The following is a 21892-nucleotide window of genomic DNA, read 5'->3' on the forward strand; positions in this document are numbered from 1 at the left end:
ATGTTTTTTCCAGTGTATGTCTTTAGCTCCTTTGTCAAACAGCAGCTGATGGTAAGTATGTGGTTTTATTTCTAGGTCTTCTAGTCTATTCCATTGGTTTTCAGGTCTATTTTAGTGCCAACACAAAGCTGTTTTGTTATTATGACTCTATAGAAGAGCTTGAAATCTGGTATTGTGATACCTCCTGCTTTGCTCCTTTTGCCTAGGATTGCTTTGGGTATTCTAGGTCTTTTGCAGTTCCCGATGAATTTTTGGGTTGTTTTCTCTATTTCCATAAAGAATGTCATTGGGATTTTTATTGGAACTGCATTGAATTTGTATATCATTTTTGGCAGGATGGCCATTTTCACAATATTGATTCTGCCTATCCAAGAACATGGAAGGTCTTTCCATTTCCTGATGTCCTCTTTAATTTCTTTCTTTAGGCTTTTATAGTTTTCACTAAATAGGTCCTTTACATCTTTGGTTAGGTTAATTCCTAGCCATTTGGAGGTTATTATGAATGATGTTGTTTTCCTGATTTCCCTTTCTTCTTGTATATTGTTGATATACTGAAAGGCAACTGATTTTTGTGCACTAGTTTCATATCCTGCTACTTTGCTCAAGTGACTTATAAGTTCTGTGAGTTTGGGAGTGGAATTTTGGGGGTCGTTTAGGTATAAGATCATGTCATCTGCAAATAGGGATAGTTTAATTTCTTCCTTCCTTTTGTGGCTCTCTTTAATGTCCTTTTCTTACCTTATTGCTCTGGCTAAGGATTCCAGAACTATTTATTCTAGATTTTCTACTCACTAGCTTTCATTATTTTTCTCGCTCTCTCTTTTTGTATCTATTTTTCTATCACTTTTTCATTTTCTTTCTCTCAGGGCCTCTTCCATCCATCTGTCTCTTTTTTTCTTTTCTTCAACTGATCTATCTGGGAACTAGTTTTTCTTACTGATCAATTTAATTTGCTGATGTGGCTCTTAGAATTCAGATTTTTATTATCCATTATATAGGGAAAGTGTTGCCTAGATAGTTCTATGGGATTCCAGAGCCAAAGAAAATTAGAAAAACCTAAAGACATATACACATAGAGAGATTGTTAGTTATTTCATTATAATTTTGATATGAATTTTTCTCATTACTATTATTTACTATTTGCATATATTCTTCAGTTTTTTTCCCATTTTAAAATCAGATTTTCTGTGCAGTAGTTTTGGATTGGTTTTATATTTTCTAATGCATTCCAGTAATTAACATATTTAGAAATATTTGAGAACATTTTCTTTTATACCATGTTTTTTCTTTTTGGTTCATTGTACCTTTTGAAGGAAAAGTTTTAAGTGTATGAATTTAAATAATGTTTAGCTTTGTATCAGATACTTTTGGTGTCCTATCCAAGGAGTTACTGTCAAATCTAATGTCATGAAGCTTTTCTTCCCTCCTCTCTTCTTTTCTTCCTGCCCTTTCCCTCTCTTTCCCTCCTCTCCACACCTCTCTTGCCCCTCTTCTTTCTTCTTTTCCCTACCCCTTTGCTCCCCTTCTCTCCCTGTTCCACTTTTTCTTTTCTCTTTAGCTCTGAGATGAGGATTGCTGTGTTGTCACAGTTGGTATCTAACTTGGAAACTCATTTGATATTCCTACCTCAATCACCATCATACCTTTCTTGGGCTAGTACTGGATCTTGAACTCACAGCCCTCATAGTCAGTTAGCTTCTTCATTCAATGTTGGGCCCATCACTTTAGCCATGAGTCCAACCTGCTTATTAGCTGCTTAAATTGAGTTGTCTACTCAGGCTGGTTTATAGACCTCAGCCTCCAAAGTAAGTAGGATAGGATACCAGTTGAGCCAGAAGCAATTGTTTTGTTTATTCTTACCTGAATATTTAACATTAACAGTTAATTGGATATTACAATGAAACAAGATTATTGTTATTGGTTTATGCAGAATTAATATTCAACCTAAACTCAAATATTTCATGATTCAAATTAAGTGTTGTATTTTATTTCAAATAATCTTTTCAAGAAATATTTTATTACTCCCTCACCTATAGTCTATATTGTAGGAGGTAGGCAGTGTTTACAAAAATTCAAGCTAGCAGTTCTTTTTTACTTAGGAAGGAAGTATCAGAATATCTATGACCTTACTACATTCTTTAGAAAATTAATAACAAAAATGATTGACATAGGATATTGTTATTGTGGGAACTAAGTCAAATCTTGTATGGCCTTATCAATCATTAGCTACTTTCTTGAGTACTATTACTCCATTTAACATTAACCTGGACACTGTGCTTTTTGTAGATCTACTAAAGTGGTATGTAGTCCATGTGATGTCCTTAATGTGTTTTGATTGCTTACAACAATACTTTTTAATAGAAGATCTAAATAGGCTCTTCACTGGGAAGAAAAAGTAATTTTTTTTACTATATTGTTACCCTAATATGTAGTAAATTTTATCAAAACATCTTTCTGGTACCTACTTATATTTAATGTTATCATGTCAGGTTATTAGCTCCTTAGAATTGTTATCTTCTTTCTCTTGCTAGCACCAAAAATGTGTTCTGATTTATTAGGGAATCTTTGTATTTTAATTAGTGTTAACATAGAGGCAAAATATTTGATTTTTAATTCTCCCAATGTATAGATGACACAAAATACATGTTAAAAGGGTGAAATTCCGGACCTACTGTTCCCATGACTGAAGGCTAATTATTTGATGGAAATATACCCTCACAGAAGCTGGTGTCATTTGATGATTTGTCTGTGGACTTTAGCTGGGAGGAGTGGATGGACCTGGACACTGCTCAGAGGACCTTGTATAGAGATGTAATGCTGGAGACCTACAACAACCTGGTGTCTTTGGGTGAGCAAAAGTCATACTAATTTGCAAAGTCAAATGATTTGTTTTCAGTAGATATCTGAATATTTGTCAGATTTTCAATAGTATTTAAATGTAAAGTTCCAGTGTGTGAGAAGTATCATGTCTTCCAAAGGAAAACTTCAACTTTATCATGTAACTCTTGAGGCAATTTTATTCTCATTCTTCAAGGAGCAAATCAGAAATTTGACAAAAGTTTTAAACTATGCTCCACTAACAGGAGACTGTCTTCCAAACTTGAGGTGATTATTTTAGGTGGTATACAGTAGAAGAGGTATGACTATTGGAAATATGAACTGGAAATCACTAGTTGAAAGTGGCTATTTATAATCCAAACCTGTCCCTGGGTGCAATGGTTCAGGCCTATAATCCTAGCTACTCAGAAGGCTGAATCTGGGGAATTTCAGTTTGAAGCCAGCAATGGCTGAATAGTCCCCATGAGACTCTTATCTCCAATTAACCACTCAAAAATTAAAAGTGTAGAGGGGACTTAAACTTTTACAATGCTATCATAGAGCACAAGGGCCGAGATTAAGCAACAAAACCAGTAAAATAAATCCAAAGCTGGGGGAAAGTCAATCATGAAGCCAGTGAAAACTGAGAAACAACATTTAAGAGCAACATTGTGAACAGGATGTCTGAGATGTTAGAGGAATAATGACTCAGCATGAACAATAGTTCTGCACTGGTTCTTATTAACAGAGCACTGTGTTCCTAAACCTAACTTGATTGTCAAGCTGGAGCAAGGTGTAGAACCATGGATAGGAGAAGCCTCAGACAAGAATTTCTCAGGTAAGTTAATGCACCTTGCATAGTGACATTGGATCCAGCCCCCAGTTGGTAAGTTCATCTTGTGCTGAACTGAGCAATAATGTTCCTAGTCAGAGAATTATGTGATCCTTTATCTCCTTTGTGAATCAAGAATTAATATGGAGATACCCTGAATTCTGTGTGGCAGTTGAGTTATAGTTAGCAATTCTCTTTCTCTGTATGGAAATCATTCTGAAACAAACCAACAAAAAGTAATGGAGGAAATGAGATATCATTTTCTTTGAAACTAGCACAATCCGGGTAAGTGGAAATAAGGAGTACTTCTGGGCTACTATCCTTTGAGAAAGCAAATTTCTTTTTTTTGGGGGGGGGGTCCAGTCGTGGGCCTGAACTCTGGGCCTGGGTACTGTCCCTCAGCACTTCAACATAAGGCTAGTGCTCTACCATTTGAGCCACAGTGCCACTTTCCGGCTTTTTTTTTCTGCTTATGTGGTGCTGAGGAATCAAACCCAGGGCCTCATGCATGCAAGGCAAGCGCTGTACCACTGAGCCACCTTCCCAGCCCCAGAGAAGGCAAATTTCTTATCAGTCATGGTTGGCAGAGACTGGGATTCAGAACCAAAGATTTTAGTATAGAGAGGATAATTGAGTGATCTTTACCTGGAGGATATTTGGTCTTCCATGAATCTAAAAGGCAGGAGTGTTAGAAAAGGAATTTTGATGAAACTTTGTTAAAGATGGAGAGAAATGGTTTTTAAAATTCTCAAAGGGACCTAAAAGTAATTCTTACTAAGAAGTTAGAACTGAAGAGATATAGGTATGAATCCTTACTTCTGAGAACAATTCCTGTTTAAGTGAAAGGACAAGGGGTGTATAAAACATTCTTTTGGTCTCTGAATCTAGAAAATATTACTTTTCCTAACCTACTAGTTAAGAAAAAAGCAGCACAGTACATAAATTTTTTCAAGAAAAATGAAAAACACAGCAGCTATCCCCTTATGATCAAACAAAAGTATATTTGAGAAAAACAACACCGTAATTACTAAAGGCAGATGGCTAGTACTTGGCTTAAAATTCTAGCAGCACATAGTTGAGTGATTTGAGTAAATATTTCCTCTGATATAAAAGAAGAAAAAATTTAAACACAAAAACATTATTTTCCACTGGAAGTAATCAGTATTACTTCAATACATTTGAGAAAAAAGCATATATTTTCTATAAATCATTTCTGACTTTGATATTTTAAAATCTCTAACAGTTACAATGAAATAAATGTCTACACTAAGTGAACTTTGGATTTTACTTATTTTTTATCTTTTTTTCTATGACTCATCTTAGATGTCCCAGGAATTGAGGATGTGATTAAGATGTGCCAGAAAAGTCCAGATGAATGTCTGTGTGAAGCAACAGTCACGAAAATTAACACAGTGGAGGAAAGGGTGAGATTAGTAATGACCCTTAATTTGAGCTCAAAACATAAGCCAGAGGTGATTAGAAATAATGTGAACTCCTTAGAGATAAGGACTGAGGATTTCATTGAGTATCAGTATAGTGAGCCTGATGAGATGCATGCTGCATGTAGGCCTGGTGTGTCTCCTGTAATTGAAGAATCCTGCAGATATTCAGAACATTTTAGTCAAAAGTATGAGAACTCCAAATGAGCTGCAGAATTTTGAATATGGAGAAGGGAAGTATTAAACTCAGAGACCATATTCTTTTTTTAAATTTTTCTTATTTAAAAAGCTTTTTTGTCAGTTGTGGGGCTTGAACTCAGGGTCTGTGCACTGTCCCTCAGCTCTTCAGCTCAACGCAGTGCTCTACCACCTGAGCCACAGCACCAATTCCTGTTTTCTGGTACTTTATTGGAGATAAGAGTCTCACAGACTTTCCTGCCCTGCCTGGCTTTGAACCACAGTTCTTAGATCTCAGCCTCTTGAGTAACCAGGATTACAGCATAAACCACCAGTGCCTGGGTTAGAGATCATATTCTTTTTTTTTTTGGTCATGGGGCTTGAACTCTGGGCTTGGGTGCTGTCCTTGTGCTCTTCAGCTCAAGGTAAGCACTTTACCGCTTGAGTCACAGCACCACTTTCGTTTTTCTAGCAGTTTATTGGAGATAAGAGTCTCATGAACCTTCCTTCCTGCCCGGGCTGGCTTTGAACCGCAATCCTCAGATCTCAGCCTCCTGAGTAGCTAGGATTACAGGCGTGAGCCACCAGCGCCCGGCTAGAGATCATATTTTTTAGATGTTATTGGGTTTGTGTGAGAGAGACCTTCCACTTAGTAAATATAGAAAAGACTATAAGTCAGCTCTCCTTGTCTAAGAAATACTTCAGAGAGTAAGGAGAGCACCTGAATGTATGGTCTGTACGAAAACATTCTACTTTAGCCTTATAGTCACTACACATCAGAAAATATACTCAGGACAGAATCCTTGTCCATGTAGTGGACATTAGTCCATTAGTCTTTCACTAAAGCAATATACCTTACAAAACCTCAGAGCAAAGCTCCAGAGGAGTAGTCTGATGAGTTTCCAATTTGCAAAATTTATCTTTCAGAAGTCAGACCTGACTTTCCAGCCTGAAACACGCACAGTAGAGCTACCCTATGCATATGAGGAATGTAGGAAATTTCCCACCCAGAAGTCATCTCTCAGCAGGCATCGGAGAACTCACACAGAAGAGAAAACTTCTGAATGCAAGAAATGTGGAAAGACCTTCAGGCAGTCATACCTCATTTTTCATCAGAGAACACACACAGGAGAGAAACCTTATGAATGTAACAAATGTGGAAAATCTTTCAGACACAAGGCAAACTTTACTGTCCATTGGAGAATCCATACAGGAGAGAAACCTTATGACTGTGACAACTGTGGAAACTCCTTCAGACATAAGTCAGGCCTCACTTTGCATCAGAGAAGACACACAGGAGAGAAACCTTATAAATGTGACAAATGTGGAAGGTCTTTCACCCGTAAGACACACCTTCATGTTCACCACAGAATACACACAGGAGAGAAACCTTATAAATGTGACAAATGTGGAAGGTCTTTCACCCGTAAGACACACCTTCATGTTCGCCACAGAATACACACAGGAGAGAAACCTTATGCATGTATAAAATGTGGACAGTCTTTCACCCGTAAGGCATCCCTTCATGTTCATCAAAGAACACACACAGGAGAGAAACCTTATGAATGTGACAACTGTGGAAACACCTTCAGACAGAAGTCAGACCTCACTTTGCATCAGAGAAGACACACAGGAGAGAAACCTTATAAATGTGACAAATGTGGAAGGTCTTTCTCCCGTAAGACACACCTTCATGTTCACCACAGAATACACACAGGAGAGAAACCTTATAAATGTGACAAATGTGGAAGGTCTTTCACCCGTAAGACACACCTTCATGCTCATCAAAGAACACACACAGGAGAGAAACCTTATGAATGTAACAAATGTGGAAAATCTTTCAGACACAAGGCAAACTTTACTGTTCATTGGAGAATCCATACAGGAGAGAAACCTTATGAATGTGACAACTGTGGAAACACCTTCAGACAGAAGTCAGACCTCACTTTGCATCAGAGAAGACACACAGGAGAGAAACCTTATAAATGTGACAAATGTGGAAGGTCTTTCGCCCGTAAGACACACCTTCATGTTCACCACAGAATACACACAGGAGAGAAACCTTATGCCTGTATAAAATGTGGACAGTCTTTCACCCGTAAGGCATGCCTTCATGCTCATCAAAGAACACACACAGGAGAGAAACCTTATGAATGTAACAAATGTGGAAAATCTTTCAGACACAAGGCAAACTTTACTGTTCATTGGAGAATCCATACAGGAGAGAAACCTTTTGAATGTGACAACTGTGGAAACACCTTCAGACAGAAGTCAGACCTCACTTTGCATCAGAGAAGACACACAGCAGAGAAACCTTATAAATGTGACAAATGTGGAAGGTCTTTCGCCCGTAAGACACACCTTCATGTTCACCACAGAATACACACAGGAGAGAAACTGATGCCTGTATAAAATGTGGACAGTCTTTCACCCGTAAGGCATACCTTCATGTTCATCAAAGAACACACACAGGAGAGAAACCTTATGAATGTAACAAATGTGGAAAGTCTTGCAACTGGAAGGCAGAACTTACTATTCATCAGAGAACACACACAGGAGAGAAGCCTTATGAATGTAAGATGTATGAAAAGTCCTTTACCTGAAAGTCAACCCTCAACAAACAAAAGAATTCACACAGGTGAGAAACCATATAAATGTAACGAATGTGCAAAGTCTTTCATCCAGAAGACAGAACTTCATGTCCATCAGAGAATACACACAGCAGAGAAAGCTTATGAATGTAAGATATGTGAAAAATCCTTTACCCAGAAGTCAAACCTCAAGAGGCATAAGAGAATTCACACAGGTGAGAAACCTTATGAATGCAATAAATGTGGAAAGTCTTTCAGCCGGAAGTCACATGTCACTTTGCATCAGAGAACACATACAGGATAGAAACCTTATGAATGCAACAACTATGGAAAGATTTTAAGTGGAGGTCACACATGATAGAATTCACACAGTTGAGAAACCTTATAGATGTAACAAATGTGGAAAATCATTTAACCAGAACCTCCCAACTCAGCAGGCATAAGTGAATTCATACACATGAGAAATCTTAGGAATATAACAAATGTGGAAGATCTTTCACCTGGAAAAAACTCAATTTATATCAGAGAACCCACACTGGATAGAAGCCTCATGCATGTAGCAAATGTGCAGTTTTTCACTCAGAAGGCACAGCTTAGGATTCTTCATTGACTACCCACAGGAGAGACATATTATGAATACAACAAATGTGGAAAGTTTTTCAAGAAGACATAGGTCAGTTTGTCTCAGAAAATACCCAGAGGACAGAAGCCATATGAATGTAACAAATATGGAAATTCCTTAGCCATTAAAGCATAGCTGAGCCCTGGATTCAAATAGAACATGACATCTATACAATGAATAGATTATTCTATGCCACAGTTCCATGTTGGTTGTTGTGGACATGTTACTCCTGCCTATGTTATTCCAATTGTCTAACCATGGGAAAGTCAAGTGAGCCTTAACTCTACATCCTTTATATTGCAGCTCATAGATAATATCTACTGTTTCCTGTGATCTCAACCCAGCCCTGAGGGAAGGGTAGATTGTTTTTAAATACTTCCTCAGAATCCCAACACTCCTGAGTAATGGTAATGAGAAAAGAATCTAGTTGAGTGCTGGAGAGCTATCTCCTGGAACCCTTCATTCCTCTGTATAATGTCATGGAATCCAAAGCCAGAGCAAGTTTTTTTCCCTTTCTTCAAATCTTCATCAACTTATCCTGGAAATACTGATGCTCTAGTAGATAGCCTAAGCCAGGAAAAGATTCAAATCATGAATGCCTACCAAGTCTACATTTCCACTCCTGGCGAAAAATAGGTCACCTTCTTCGAAATGGACTTTTTCTGAAGGACATGAGGAAGAGCACACTTGCACAATCCACTCACCATCTTGCTGTCAAAGACCTCTAGGGAGCCTTTCTGATCAGTAGGTGACCCCACCTGTGACCATTGTTCTACGTGGCTCCCAAGATGGTTCACAGATCAGAACATCCTGAACCAATTACCAATTGATATCTGTGCCAAGAATTCACTTTTCCTTGACTGATTGGCCCCGGTTAGTCTTTTGTCCTACTGAAGTGATGCTATGAAGGGAATGACAACTTTCTGCTGATTACTGATGTGAGTCAAACACGCCAGGGGTCAAGGTCAGCTGAGAAAAGTTATCTGCCTCTTCAGGTACTCCTCAACAATCAGGGGCCCACTCAGTCTTACCCTCACCAGGTGCTTCAGGATAGATACCCAGTCACTCCCACAGTCCTTAACTCACTGAGAACCATCCAAGCTATTTTCCCTTCATCATCCACTATGCACTCTACTGACCTGATGACACTACGCCTTGTGACTACTTCCTCAGGATCCCCCTAGTCACAGGGACAAAGTTATCTTCTCTCTTTCAGGGACAGTTATCCTCTCTCTCTCTCTCTCTCTCTCTCTCTCTCTCTCTCTCTCTCTCTCTCTCTCTCTCCTCTCTCTCTCTCTCTCTCTCTCTCTCTCTCTCTCTCTCTCTCTCTCTCTCTCTCTCTCTCTCTCTCTCTCTCTCTCTCTCTCTCTCTCTCTCACACACACACACACACACTACTCTGAAAACCCATGTAAAATTTCTGGATTTCCATGTCTAATGTTTTCTATTTGGACATCAACACAAATAAGATGATGCACAATTTGTTTCATGATATTCTATTACTATATTTATCTTTTTTTGTTTGTGCTCATAGAGAGCTTTAAACTCATGGCACATTAGTCTTTGGTTTTTATGCTCAAGCTTGGTGCTCTACTCCTTATGCCACATATCAAATTTTGATATTGTTCTATTTTGTATCACGAGTCCTTCTGATAAGGGCAGTGAAGGTGTGCCCCCTGTTACATTTTCTCTTCTAAGATGTTTACAAAAAGATGTTTACATTCAAAGAACTACAATATTTTAAATTAGAAAAGTATTTTTAAAAATGGTTTCATTGCAGAACCTTAAGTCAAAATGTAGTATTTTGTTGCATATTTAAAAATAAGTAAAGATATTGTTTGTTTTTTTTTCTTTCTTCCTTTTTTTTTGTCTTTCCTGGGCCTGGGCACTGTACCTCAGCTCTTCAGCTCAAGGCTAGCGTTCTACCATTTCAGCCACATCACCACTTCTGGCTTTTTCTGCTTATGTGGTGCTGAGGAATCAAACCCAGGGCCTAATGCATATAAGGCAAGCACTCTACCACTGAGCCACCTTCCCAGCCCCTATTAGAGAATTTTTAAAAAGATGAGGAATAGCTGGGCACTGGTAGCTCACACCTGAAATCCTAGCTTTTCAGAAGGCTGAGATCTGAGGATCATGGTTGAAAGCCAGCCCAGGAAGGAAAGTCCATGAGACTCTTATCTCCAATAAAAACCACTCAAAAACTGGAAGTGGCGCTGTGGCTCAAGCAGTAGAGAGCTCCCCTTGAGCTGAGAAGCACAGGGATAGAGCCCAAGCCCAGAGTTCAAGTCCCACGACTGACCAAAAAAAAAAAAAAAAAGATGAGGAATATAGATTAAGTAACATTGAGCAGTCTCTTGTAAAAGCAGCATTCAGAAACTCTAAACATACCTCCATAACAATAGTAAAGATTTCCCATTTCTCAGAATTTTAGAAGGAACCTGAGCATATCCCAACTGTTCACAAATGTGAACCTCTTGGCTCTCAATGACAGTTGGAGTTGAAGGCAAGACTTCATTCTTCATCTCATTGTGGTAAGAGGTCATAGAATGTTCACATTGAGCACCTGCCAACATACACATTGACATCGTATTGTTTCAAAAATAAATCCCACAACCACATGTTACTATAATGTCTGGATATGAAATCATTTTAAAATGGCAAAAGAGAGCATCAATCAAAATGTACTTTCATTGATTGAAAATTTCAGTGTGAATTAAAAAAAAAACAATAAAATTGGATTGGAGGAAACGCCATCACTGGAGCCCGTGAACTTCAAGATCCAGGGCCAAGTCTCAGCCTTAATGCCACTCCTGCCACCACCCAGAAGCCACTGAAACCCTGTCTGTCCTCCACCACCTACTCAGGACACAAAATCCAGTCATGGGTACAAATGAGCTGGTACAGAAGGCCAAACTGACCTAGCAGGCTGAGCAATATGGTGACATGAAGTCTCACTGAGCAAAGAGCTGAATTGTCTAATGATTAAAGGAATCTTCTCTCAGTTGCTTACAGAAATGTTATAGATGCCTATAGGTCATCTTAGAGGGTCATTTCAAGTATTGAGCAAAAAAATGGAAGGTGCTGAGAAAAACAGCAGATGATGAAGAACATAGAATCAAGAATGAGCTAGGAGATAGCTACAATGATGCACTGTCACTTTTGGAAAAGTTCTCTATCCCTAGTGCTTCACAAGCAGAAAGCAGTCTTGTATTTGAAAATGAAGAGAGACTACTACCACTACTTGGCTGAGATTGCTGCTGCTGATGACAAGAAAGGGATTGTGAATCGTTCATAACCAGCATACCAAGAAGCTTTTGAGATCAGCCAAAAGGAAATGCAAGCTGAGTGCTAGTGGTTCACACCTGTAATCCTAGCTACTCAGGAGGCTTAGATCTGAGCATCACCGTTCAAAGCCAGCCCAGCCTGGGCAGGAATGTCTGAGAGACTTTTGTTTTTCTTGTCAAAATAGTGTACAGAGGGGTTACAATTACATGAGCAAGGTAATGAGTACATTTCATATCAAGCATTGTTGCCTCCTCCTTTGTTTCCCCATCCCATCCCTTCCTATCCCCCCCTCACATCTCATCACACCCTCCACCCCCATGTGCCAAAATTGTAAAATTCGTTTTTCGGCATAACGTGTTGTACTTCATATTGTTGCAATGGGTCCACCTGTATCCCTATTTAAACAATTTGTTTTTTCCTTTCCCCTCCACAAATTATACAACATCAAATACAGTGAAAACAGGGGTTATACCATCAGGGAGGGACATACAAAGCAATAAAGAAATCTTATAAATATGTTAGAAACAATAGCAAGATAGAAACATTTGAGACTCTTATATCTGATAAACCTCTCAGAAAACCAGAAGTGGCGCTGTGGCTCAAGTAGTAGAGCACTAGCTTTGAGCTGAAGAGCTGAGAGACAGTGCACAGACCCAGAGTTCAAGCTTCACAACTGATAAACCTATCAGTTTGGGTCTGCCCCTTAACTTCTCTGTGTTTTATTATGAAATTCTGAACTCCCCAGAGGAAGCTAGCTTTCTTGCAAAGACAGCTTTTGATGAAGTCATTGCTGAACTTGATACATTCAGTGAAGAGTGGTTCAAAGACTGCACGCTAATAACGTAGTTACTGAGCGAAAAGTTGACATTGTGGATATAAGATGAAGTGAAAGCAGGAGAAGGAGGGGAAATTAAATGGCTTTCCAACTTTTGTCTGCCTCATTCTAAAATTTATACAGTAGACCATTTGTCATCCATACTGTCCCACAAATAGTTTGTCGTTTATGATTTATGACAGGTTTACATTGCTTCTATTTGAATTTCTATATTTCCCAGGGTTTTTTTTGTTGCTTAATATTAGGGGAATAGATATTGCCCATTAACATTTAGTAAGCTATCTGTTTTCATCTTGAGATGACCAATATGAGGATGTAGAATTTTTATACAAGTTGTAAATGTTTGGCATGTACTTTGGTACATGGTGACTTCACAAAGGCCAGTGTTAAAACTGCTTCCAGGTCAAAGTGAAGAAATTTTCCTACATATTGGTTTGTACTGGTGGAGAATAAAAGGGAAAACTGGTTCCAGGCACAGGTGTAGTTATTCTGGATATTAGAAAGTTTGGGCGCACTTGCAGGGCTGTGGTACAAACATATTCCATGGCTGTTACATGCTGGAATCATGTATTTCTGTGGAAGAGTTATCTCAGTGTGCACAACTTAGAGTACAGCACTAGAAGTATTCTTTGACACAAAGTTGCGTCTCAATTAACTCTGGATAAGGGCAGAAATGGTTCACATTCCATTATTTGTAATGTTTGCTCATTATTTTTGCTACACATTTTATTTGTATTTAAATGTTTTAGGCAATCTACGAACAAATGTAAAAGTAAAGATGCAGTGAAAATGAACTGTTTGGTAATCATTATTACTACTTTCTCTACAACTTTCATGTAAATTAGTCTTTTGGTTTTGAAACACCTCAAAAGAAATTGTACATTATTATAAACTTGTTCCTTACTCCCTTTTGGCAGCTAATGGGCTTTCACCAAGTTTAAAGTGCAAAGTTTATCACAATAGCAAAAATACTAATCTATCTAATGACCATCTCCTACAGAGCCAAGTTTTTCCTTTGGGAGGGGAAAATTGATTTGAAAAGTAATATGTTCCAGTTAAAATTTTGATATATAGCATTTTCTAACTTAGGAAGCCACAACGTTTTTGACCCATCATGACATTGGTTAGCATTAACTATAAATTCTGTTTTGGTTTTTGAGAATTTCTTGATTCTGTTTGCCTTCTGATTTTGGTCATCTTATTTGTCAGGTGCACAGGATTACCTTCCTTTTTTTTAGTCTTCTGTCTTGTCACCAAACATTCCTCCTTGGTGGCCATGTGCTTTGGAAAAGGTCACATGACTTTTCTGGCTCTACTTACTGTCTAAGATCCCTTGCTTTCTTTGCTTGCATCCCACAAACTATTAACCTCATCCTCTACTGCAGCATATCTCACCTTACTTGATGAGACTGTATATCTCCTATAAACTCTATCCCAAATGGTCTGCCATTGTTTGCCTTTAAATCTTCTCTAAGTAATGATGGGTCTGAGTTATACCAAATCTCACCCTACAGAGTATTTCCTCAGAATGTTACAGAAGACACCAAATAAAAGTGCCATTTTAAAAGACAGGTGGGGCTGAGAAGGTGGCTCAGTGATAGAGTGCTTGCCTCACAAGCATAAGGCCCTAGTTTCTATTCCTCAGCACCACATGCACAGAAAAAGTCAGAAGTGGTGCTGTGGCTCAAGTGGTAGAGCACTCACCTCAAGCTGAAGAGCTGAGGGACAGTGCCCAGGCCCCACGACCAAGAAAAAAAAAAAGATATATTTTTTTTCTTTCAGAATGTAAGATCCTCCAGAGCAGGGACAATATTTTCTGTATGTTCTATTATGTCAGTACACTGTAAATGCTCAATAAATATTGATTATTGGAGGCAAAAAAAATCTGCTGTCATTGGAAATATCAACTATACCAATTACTATTCTTGAGTTTGATATAGTTCTAAAATAAAAACTGCCATTCTTTCAAAGAAACAGACACATATGTGTATATAAACACACATACAATGCTTTGGAGTAATCAGATTACATTTCATTAATATGAAATATTAAATCAGTGTTTTGTATAAATCAGTACAAACTCATCCAGTCAATTGAATCCATCCAGACTCCTTCATAACACCTGTAAACTTATCAGATCTTTTGCACAAGCATTAGTCCTCCTGAGTTAGCTGGTCAGGAGAAGCCACAACAGGACACAAGGTGTATTATCAGGGCCTTAAAAATAGGCCCACAAAAGAGGTGTGATCAGTTTTGAAAGAAGGGATGGATATCAGTAAGATTATTAAATTATTTGGGATTGAAAATCAAAGAAATGAAGATCTCTACAAAGAAGGGGACTAAAAAGAAAGGAAACACCTCTGAGGTCCAATCAGTCCAGTGTTCATGTACAAGTCTTCCAGGGGTGATGGGCCACAGTGTGATGCCCAGGGGCCCACATGCTTAACTGCTCAAGGCAGGATGAGATGAAGTCTGGGAGCCTGTATACAGGAAGGCTGAAGGTCAAGGTGATAGGAGGCAGAACCTCTATAAGAGGGGCCCTTTGTGTGTAATCCTCGTTACTCAGGAGGCTGAGATCTGAGGATCAGGGTTCAAAGCCAGCCCAGGCAAAAAAAAAATCTATAAAACTTTTTTTTTTTTTTTTTTTTTTTTTTTTTTGCTACTCCTATGGCTTGAACTCAGCATCTGGGAGCTATCCAGAGCTCTTTTGCTCAAAGGTAGCACTCTATGCCACAGCACCACTTCTAGATTTTTCTGTAAATAATTGGAGATAGGAAACTAACAGATTTTCTTGCCCAGGCTGGCTTTGAACTGACATCCTCAGATACCAGCCTCCTGAGAAGCTAGAATTAAAGGCCTGAGCAATTGACACCTAGCTCATACGAAACTCTTATCTCCAAGTAATCACCAAAAGGCCAGAAGTGGAGGTGTGGTTCAATTGGTAGAGTGCTAGCCTTGAGCATATATATTAAGGGACAGCACCCTGGCTTGAGATCAAGCCCCAGGATCAACAGAAGGAATAGAAAAGAAATAATCTGAAAATCACAAGCCAGGAAGATGCAGGATATGGAGCAGAAGGAGTCTACTGTGTTTATGTAGGAGATAGACAAGGTGAGACCCAATGAGACCAGAGGTCTGTGGAGCAGGTAAGACACTTGCCTAAGTGTCTCCTAGAATGGCAACATGCAGCATTTTGCATCTTTACCAGCAGGTGGCACTAAAACAACAAGGTTAGGCAGGCCTAGTTGGTTGGATCTGAGTAATGAGCAGGTGATTTTGTATATTTGTCAGGTGTTGGGGGTGGAATGGGGTGAACTGAGGCCCTTCAGGATTCCTTCATTCTTCCATTATCTTGCTCATCATTCCATTTTACAGATGAGGAAAGCTCTGAGCTGATTTTTTAAATTAGTTATTTGCCTGATTTTTGCTAGCATTGGGGCTTTAACTCAGAGTCTGTCACTCTTACTTGGCTTTTCTTCTCAAGGCTGGCACTCTTCCCACTGGAGCCATATGTTCACTTTTGGGATTTTGCTGGTTCATGGGAGAAAAGAATCTCTCAAATATATCTGCTGGGGCTGGCTTTGAACTGAGATCTTCAGATCTCTGCCTCCCCGAATAGATAGGATTACAGTCGTAAGCCATCAGTGAGTTGTTTTAGAGATGATTTTTTAAAGTAATATTTTTTTCTTTTTCTTTTTATTGTGAAAATACTGTACAGAGGGGTTACAATTACATGGGCAAGATAATGAGTACATTTCTTATAAGATAATATTTCTGTGTTCATCCATGGTGTGTGTGTGTGTACCCTCGTGCACACATACACACACACACACACACACACACAGAGAAGCAGGGACATTGTCCAAGCCCAGTCAAAGGACAGAGCAATGTTCACACCAACCATTTATTGTCCAGTGGTCTTAGATTTTGGGTGAGGGGAGGGGAGTGTTCTGTTACTCCCTGCCTTTTGGGCTATTCCTATTCCTTCCTGGTGACTACTTTGTTTCTCATCACAGACTCCCAAAACTCTCCTAGGGAGAACATCCTTTCTACCAGAATGGGAGTTCAGGGCTGCCACCCCCAAGAGCTCATGTCTTTCTTTCCAGCTGTAGGCTTTCTCATTATGGGAAGAACATGGGCTCACGAGCCAGGGATCATAAATTAGCCACCTTTACTGCCTTAACCTGAAACCTGCCACATCCCTAGATGGAGGCTGGACACACAGACTTCATTCCTTCATTCTGCAAGCCATTCCTTTGCCATACTGCACATGGCAGCATGCGTGATCTGGGAAGGGTCTCAGATCAGCTTTCTGGACAAAAGCAGATAAATAGTAACAAACAGATATGGAAAAATAACATAGGAAGGATTCTGGAGGCGGAGAACTAAGGATCTTGGTTCAAAGACAACTTGGGTAGGAAAAGTCCCTAGACTTACCTTCAAAGAACCAGCAAATATTCCAAAGTTGGGCTGTGTTTAAAGTGGCAGAGTTCCAGCCTTGATCAAAAAAGTTAAGGGATAGTGACTAGGTTCTGAGTTGAAGCCTCATTACCAACAATAATAGATAGATAGATAGATAGATAGATAGATAGATAGATAGATAGATAGATAGATAGATAGATAGATAGATAGATAGATAGATAGATAGATTTTCTGTGTACTGGTATTAGCTACTCAGGAGACTGGGAGTGAGGCAAGAATCATGGTGTGCAGCCAGACAGGAAAGTCCATAAGACACTTATCTCCAATTAACTATCAAAAAGCTGAAAGCAGAGCTGTGGCTCAAGAGATACAGAGATAACCTTGAGTAGAAAAGCTGAGGGACAATGTGCAGGTCCTAAGTTCAATTCCCAGGATGAGCGTGCACACATGCACACATGCATACATACACACACGTGTGCATGCGTGCATACACACACACACACACACAGAGGAAGATACAGTAGTATGACCATGGGGTATGGGGTATAGAGGGGGTGGCTGACTGGGAGCCATGTTTTGGGTGTGGTGCTGGGGACAGAACTGGAGGAAGGGTCTCCTAAATGCCTAAGAATGGGGACTTCAGTAACAGGAAGAGCCAGCATCCAAATCTAAGGGAGAACAGCAAACGGGGAGGAGACAGAACTCTCTACACAGTTCTAGATTGTTCTGCAAGGTCCTAGTGTGGTAGGCAGGTGAATGAATGTTCTCTTCATGGCCTTCATCACTCTGGCTGTTAGTGGACCCCCTTGGTGTGTATGCAGGTCCTTGGTGTGTATGTATGCAGGTCCTGGGGCTTGAATTCAGAGCCTGGACATTGACCTTGAGCTGTTTATGCTCAAGGCTAGCATGCTACTTTTTGAGGAACATCTGTGCTTCCAGCTTTTTAGTAATTAAAGGGAAATGAGTGTCTCATAGCTCATGCCTGTAATCCTAGCTACTCAGGGAGCTAAGATATGAGGATCATGGTTCAAAGCTAGCCCAAACAGGAAATTCCATGAGACTTTTATCTATAATTAACCAAACGAAAACTAGAAGTGTTGCTATGGCTCCAAGTGGTAGAGTGCTAGCCTTGAGCAAAAGAGTTCAGGAACACCTAGGTCCTGAGTTCAAGCCTTGGTACTGACTCCCTCCTACCCCCTGTAGTAACTCAAAAAAAGAAGTCTCACAAACTTTCATGCTCAGGTTGGCTTTGAACCATGATCTTCAGATTTCAGCCTCCTGAGTAGCTAAGATTATAGGTGTGAACCACCAGCATCTACCTCACTTGACTTTTCACTCAAGACAGCCCTCTACCACTTGAGACACAGCTCCACTTCCAGGTTGTTGTTGTTGTTGTTGTTTTTTTGAGTAACTGGACATAAGAGTCTGTTGGATTTTTCATCATTCTCTGATCTCAGCCTCCTGAGTAGTGAGAATTACAGGTGTGAGTAACGAGCACCTGGCTACAGCTCTCTTCTTGTCCATTTTTCAGTCCCGCCAACCTCCCTAGCTTCCTGCCCTGGCTTTTCACTCCCTTGCTATCATTGGTGTTGATTGTCACTCCCTCCTATTTTGAATGAATCACTCAGTCTCTGGTCCTAGGAATCTACTGCAATGCTATTATGATGAGTAGGGCAAACATAAGGAAATAAGCCAGGGATAGACAGTATGGAATCTGAGCCTGCTACCTCTTACATCTGCCACAGTATGAGTGATCTTGGGGCTTCTGATAATGCCACTGCCCTCTTGGAGACCTCTAAGGAGTTAGATGAATGCCCACTCACTGCAGACATGCCAAGTCCTGGGGTGCAGGGCACTAGGCTCCTCCTGTACCCCACTGCCACCACTGGGACTGTGAGAGGTCACCTCTGTCTTCTGAGCCTTCATTTCCTCCATAGTTCACAGACATTGTCCTTAAACCCTTGCATTCCAATCCCTTCTCCTTTCTCCTGGATCTTTGCCAGAAGTCTCAGACTTATGATTTTTGGGCTTTGCTTTCAGCTAAGCCGATCTGTCTGGTGCCAGCCTGGAAATCACACCATTATCATCATCCTTTCTTCATAGAGAAGAGAATGAATGGGGATTAAAGGTTTGTGATGATGAGATGGGAAAATGGAGACCCAGTCTTTGAATCAGGAGTTTGTTAAAGAATATTAAAAACATGGAAGTGGCTCTGTGGCTCACGCGGTAGAGCACTCGCCTTGAGCTGAAGAGTGCAAGGACAGTACCAGGCCCAGAGTTCAAGACCCACAACAGACAAAAAAAAAAAAAAGAATATTAAGAACAAGCCAGGCACTGGTTCCTGCCTGCCATTCAAGCAACTTAAAGAGGCTGAGATCTAAAGACCTTGGTTTGTAGTCAGCCTGGGCAAAAAAGCTTGTGAGATTCTTACCGACAATTAAGTTTTAAAAAGTCAGAAATGGGGGCTGAGAAGATGGCTTAGTGGTAAAGCGCTTGCCTTGCATGCCTGAGGCCCTGGGTTCGATTTCTCAGCACCACATAAGCAAAAAGAAAAAAGCCGGAAGTGGTGCTGTGGCTCAAGCAGTAGAGTGCTAGCCTTGAGCTGAAGAGCTGAGGGACAGTGCCCAGGCCGAGTTCAGGCCCCACAACCCGAACCAAAAAAAAAAAAAAAAAAAAAAAGTCAGAAATGGAAGTGTGGCTTAAGTGGTAAATACCAGACTTGAGCAGAAAAGCTAAGCAAGAGAGCAAGCCCTATTATCAGAGCACTCGCACATGCATGCACACACACACACACACACACACACACACACACACACACACACAAACACACACACACATACATACACACACAATAAAATGTGTTTTAAATACTGACCCATAAACCAGCACTTCCAGGTGAATCTATTCTTTTTTCAAAACCCTTGGCTAAGGCTTTGGCTTCATCAGCTTGAGGTCCCAGAATAAATAGCATCAACACTGAAGATCCCTAAAAAAGCCAAAGTAAGGACACCTGGTAGGAAATTTTGTATCCCACCAGGAAGGTTGAAGACACAGACCACAGTTTGTTAAAATAAATACTTAAATAAAAAGGGACGAGGATGTTGGTGGCTCATGCTCGTAATCCTAGCTACTTGTGGGACAGAGATCTGAGGATCACTATTCGAAGCAAATCTGGGCAGAAATGTCTATGAGTTTCTTTTTTTTTTGGGTCCAGTCGTGGGGCCTGAACTCTGGGCCTGGGCGCTGTCCCTCAGCTCTTCAGCTCAAGGCTAGTACTCTAACACTTGAGCCACAGTGCCACTTCCGGCTTTTTTTTTTCTTTTTGCTTATGTGGTGCTGGGGAATCGAACCCAGGGCCTCAGGCATGCAAGGCAAGCGCTCTACCACTGAGCCACCTTCCCAGCCTGTCTATGAGTTTCTTTCTTGCTTGCTTGCTTTCCTTTTTATTTTTTGCCAGTCTTGGGCCTTAAACTCTAGGCGTGGGCACTGTCCCTAAACTTTTGCCTAAGGATTGCGCTCTATCACTTGAGCCATATAGCCACATCTGGCTCTTTCTGTGATTGACTGGAGATAAGAATCTCCTGAACTTTCCTGCCTTTACTGGCTTTTAAACCCAGATTCTCAGATCTCTGCCTCCTGAGTAGCTAGGATTACAGGTGGGAGCCACCAGGATAGGCTTGTCTGAGACTCTTTTTTTTTGTCGGTCGTGGGGCTTGAACTCTGGGCCTGGGCGTAGTCCCTCAGCTCTTCAGCTCAAGGCGAGCGCTCTACCACTTGAGCTACAGCGCCACTAGTCTGAGACTCTTATCTCCAGTTACCCACCAAGAAAACTGAATGGGGAGGCTGTGGTTCAAGGGGTTGAGTGCTAGCATAAGCAATAAAACCTCAAGGACAGGACCCAAACCTTGAGTTCAAGGCACAGGACCACACAAAAATAATAAAGAGAGAAGTAGCAAGGGGACAGTGGGAGGAGAGACTTACCATTCATCAAATACAATAGTCTAGAAGCTGACAAGGTGCTGACCCAAGTCACAACCAATCATCTATTTGAGGAAGCACAGTGACAACCAAGTAAATAAACAAATATGTGAAGCAACCATAGCAAGATCAACAGTGCAGGTGAGAGGGCTTTAAAGGGGTCATTGTGAGTCAAGTGCTGGTGGCTCACACCTGTTATCCTAACTACTCAGGAGGCTGAGATTTGAGGATCCTGTTTCAAAGCCAGCCCAGGCACTAAAGTGTAGGGAGCCGAGGCGAGACTCCGCCCACTCCCTTGCAGCTTTGAGGTTTCCACCCCAGACGGTGCTTGGCGGGAGGCCTGGGCTGTGCGCGTGCACGAGCCAGGTAGAGTTCCCAGCCAATCCCATGACACCTGGTGACGGTGAAAGGCAGGCGACCAACAATAGAAAGACCCGTGTTCCAATTCCCTATATAAGCGGCTGTATTTCGGGTGCACGCTCTCTCGCGCCCAAGCTCTCCTACAACTAAAAGGCTCTCCAATAAAGCGTGATCTGAGAAGACTCCTGGTGTGGTGGTCGTTTTTCCTCGCTGGTCGAGTAGACGGTCACTACAACTGGTGCTGAAACCCGGGAACGAACCTGGGACGGGACCCACGCGAGAGGCCGAATTGGAGCCAGAACTCAACACGCGGAGAGGAGACGTCGGTAAATATCCCCCGGTATGCTGTTCACTGTAGATTTAGATATTTATTGGTTGCTTGCATTGCTTCTTCCTTTGTGGCTTGTCTTTTAGATGGTGCGCACTTGCCTCGAGGAGGGAGGGTTTGATTTAATCCAGGAAGGACGCAAAGTACTAACGCAGCATCAGGATAGTCTATCAGAGTCAGCATACAGTAAGGGGGAGGAAAAT

At 40.7% G+C, this 21892-nt stretch overlaps 1 protein-coding gene across 1 annotated transcript; it reads left to right on the forward strand.

The window, feature by feature from the left end:
* On the forward strand, positions 1-8160 carry LOC138838638 (zinc finger protein 420-like). The gene is made up of 6 exons (XM_070038039.1): positions 1-51; positions 2722-2848; positions 3566-3655; positions 4973-5073; positions 6193-7671; positions 7909-8160. The coding sequence occupies exons 1-6, from the start codon at positions 1-3 to the stop codon at positions 8158-8160; spliced, it is 2100 nt and encodes a 699-aa protein (XP_069894140.1).
* The last annotated feature ends 13732 nt before the right edge of the window (positions 8161-21892 follow it).

Source organism: Dipodomys merriami, unplaced genomic scaffold (assembly GCF_024711535.1).
Source record: "Dipodomys merriami isolate MVZ:Mamm:240054 unplaced genomic scaffold, mDipMer1.0.p SCAF_286, whole genome shotgun sequence".
Classification (NCBI taxonomy): Eukaryota; Metazoa; Chordata; class Mammalia; order Rodentia; family Heteromyidae; genus Dipodomys; species Dipodomys merriami.

Bases quoted from the DNA above. Each gene is read 5' to 3' on its own strand.
- LOC138838638 (XM_070038039.1), top strand. From the start codon at position 1: ATGTTTTTTCCAGTGTATGTCTTTAGCTCCTTTGTCAAACAGCAGCTG. The intron at 52-2,721 runs GTAAGTATGTGG...ATACCCTCACAG, and splicing joins TTGTCAAACAGCAGCTGATG to AAGCTGGTGTCATTTGATGA. The intron at 2,849-3,565 runs GTGAGCAAAAGT...TCTTATTAACAG, and splicing joins CAACAACCTGGTGTCTTTGG to AGCACTGTGTTCCTAAACCT.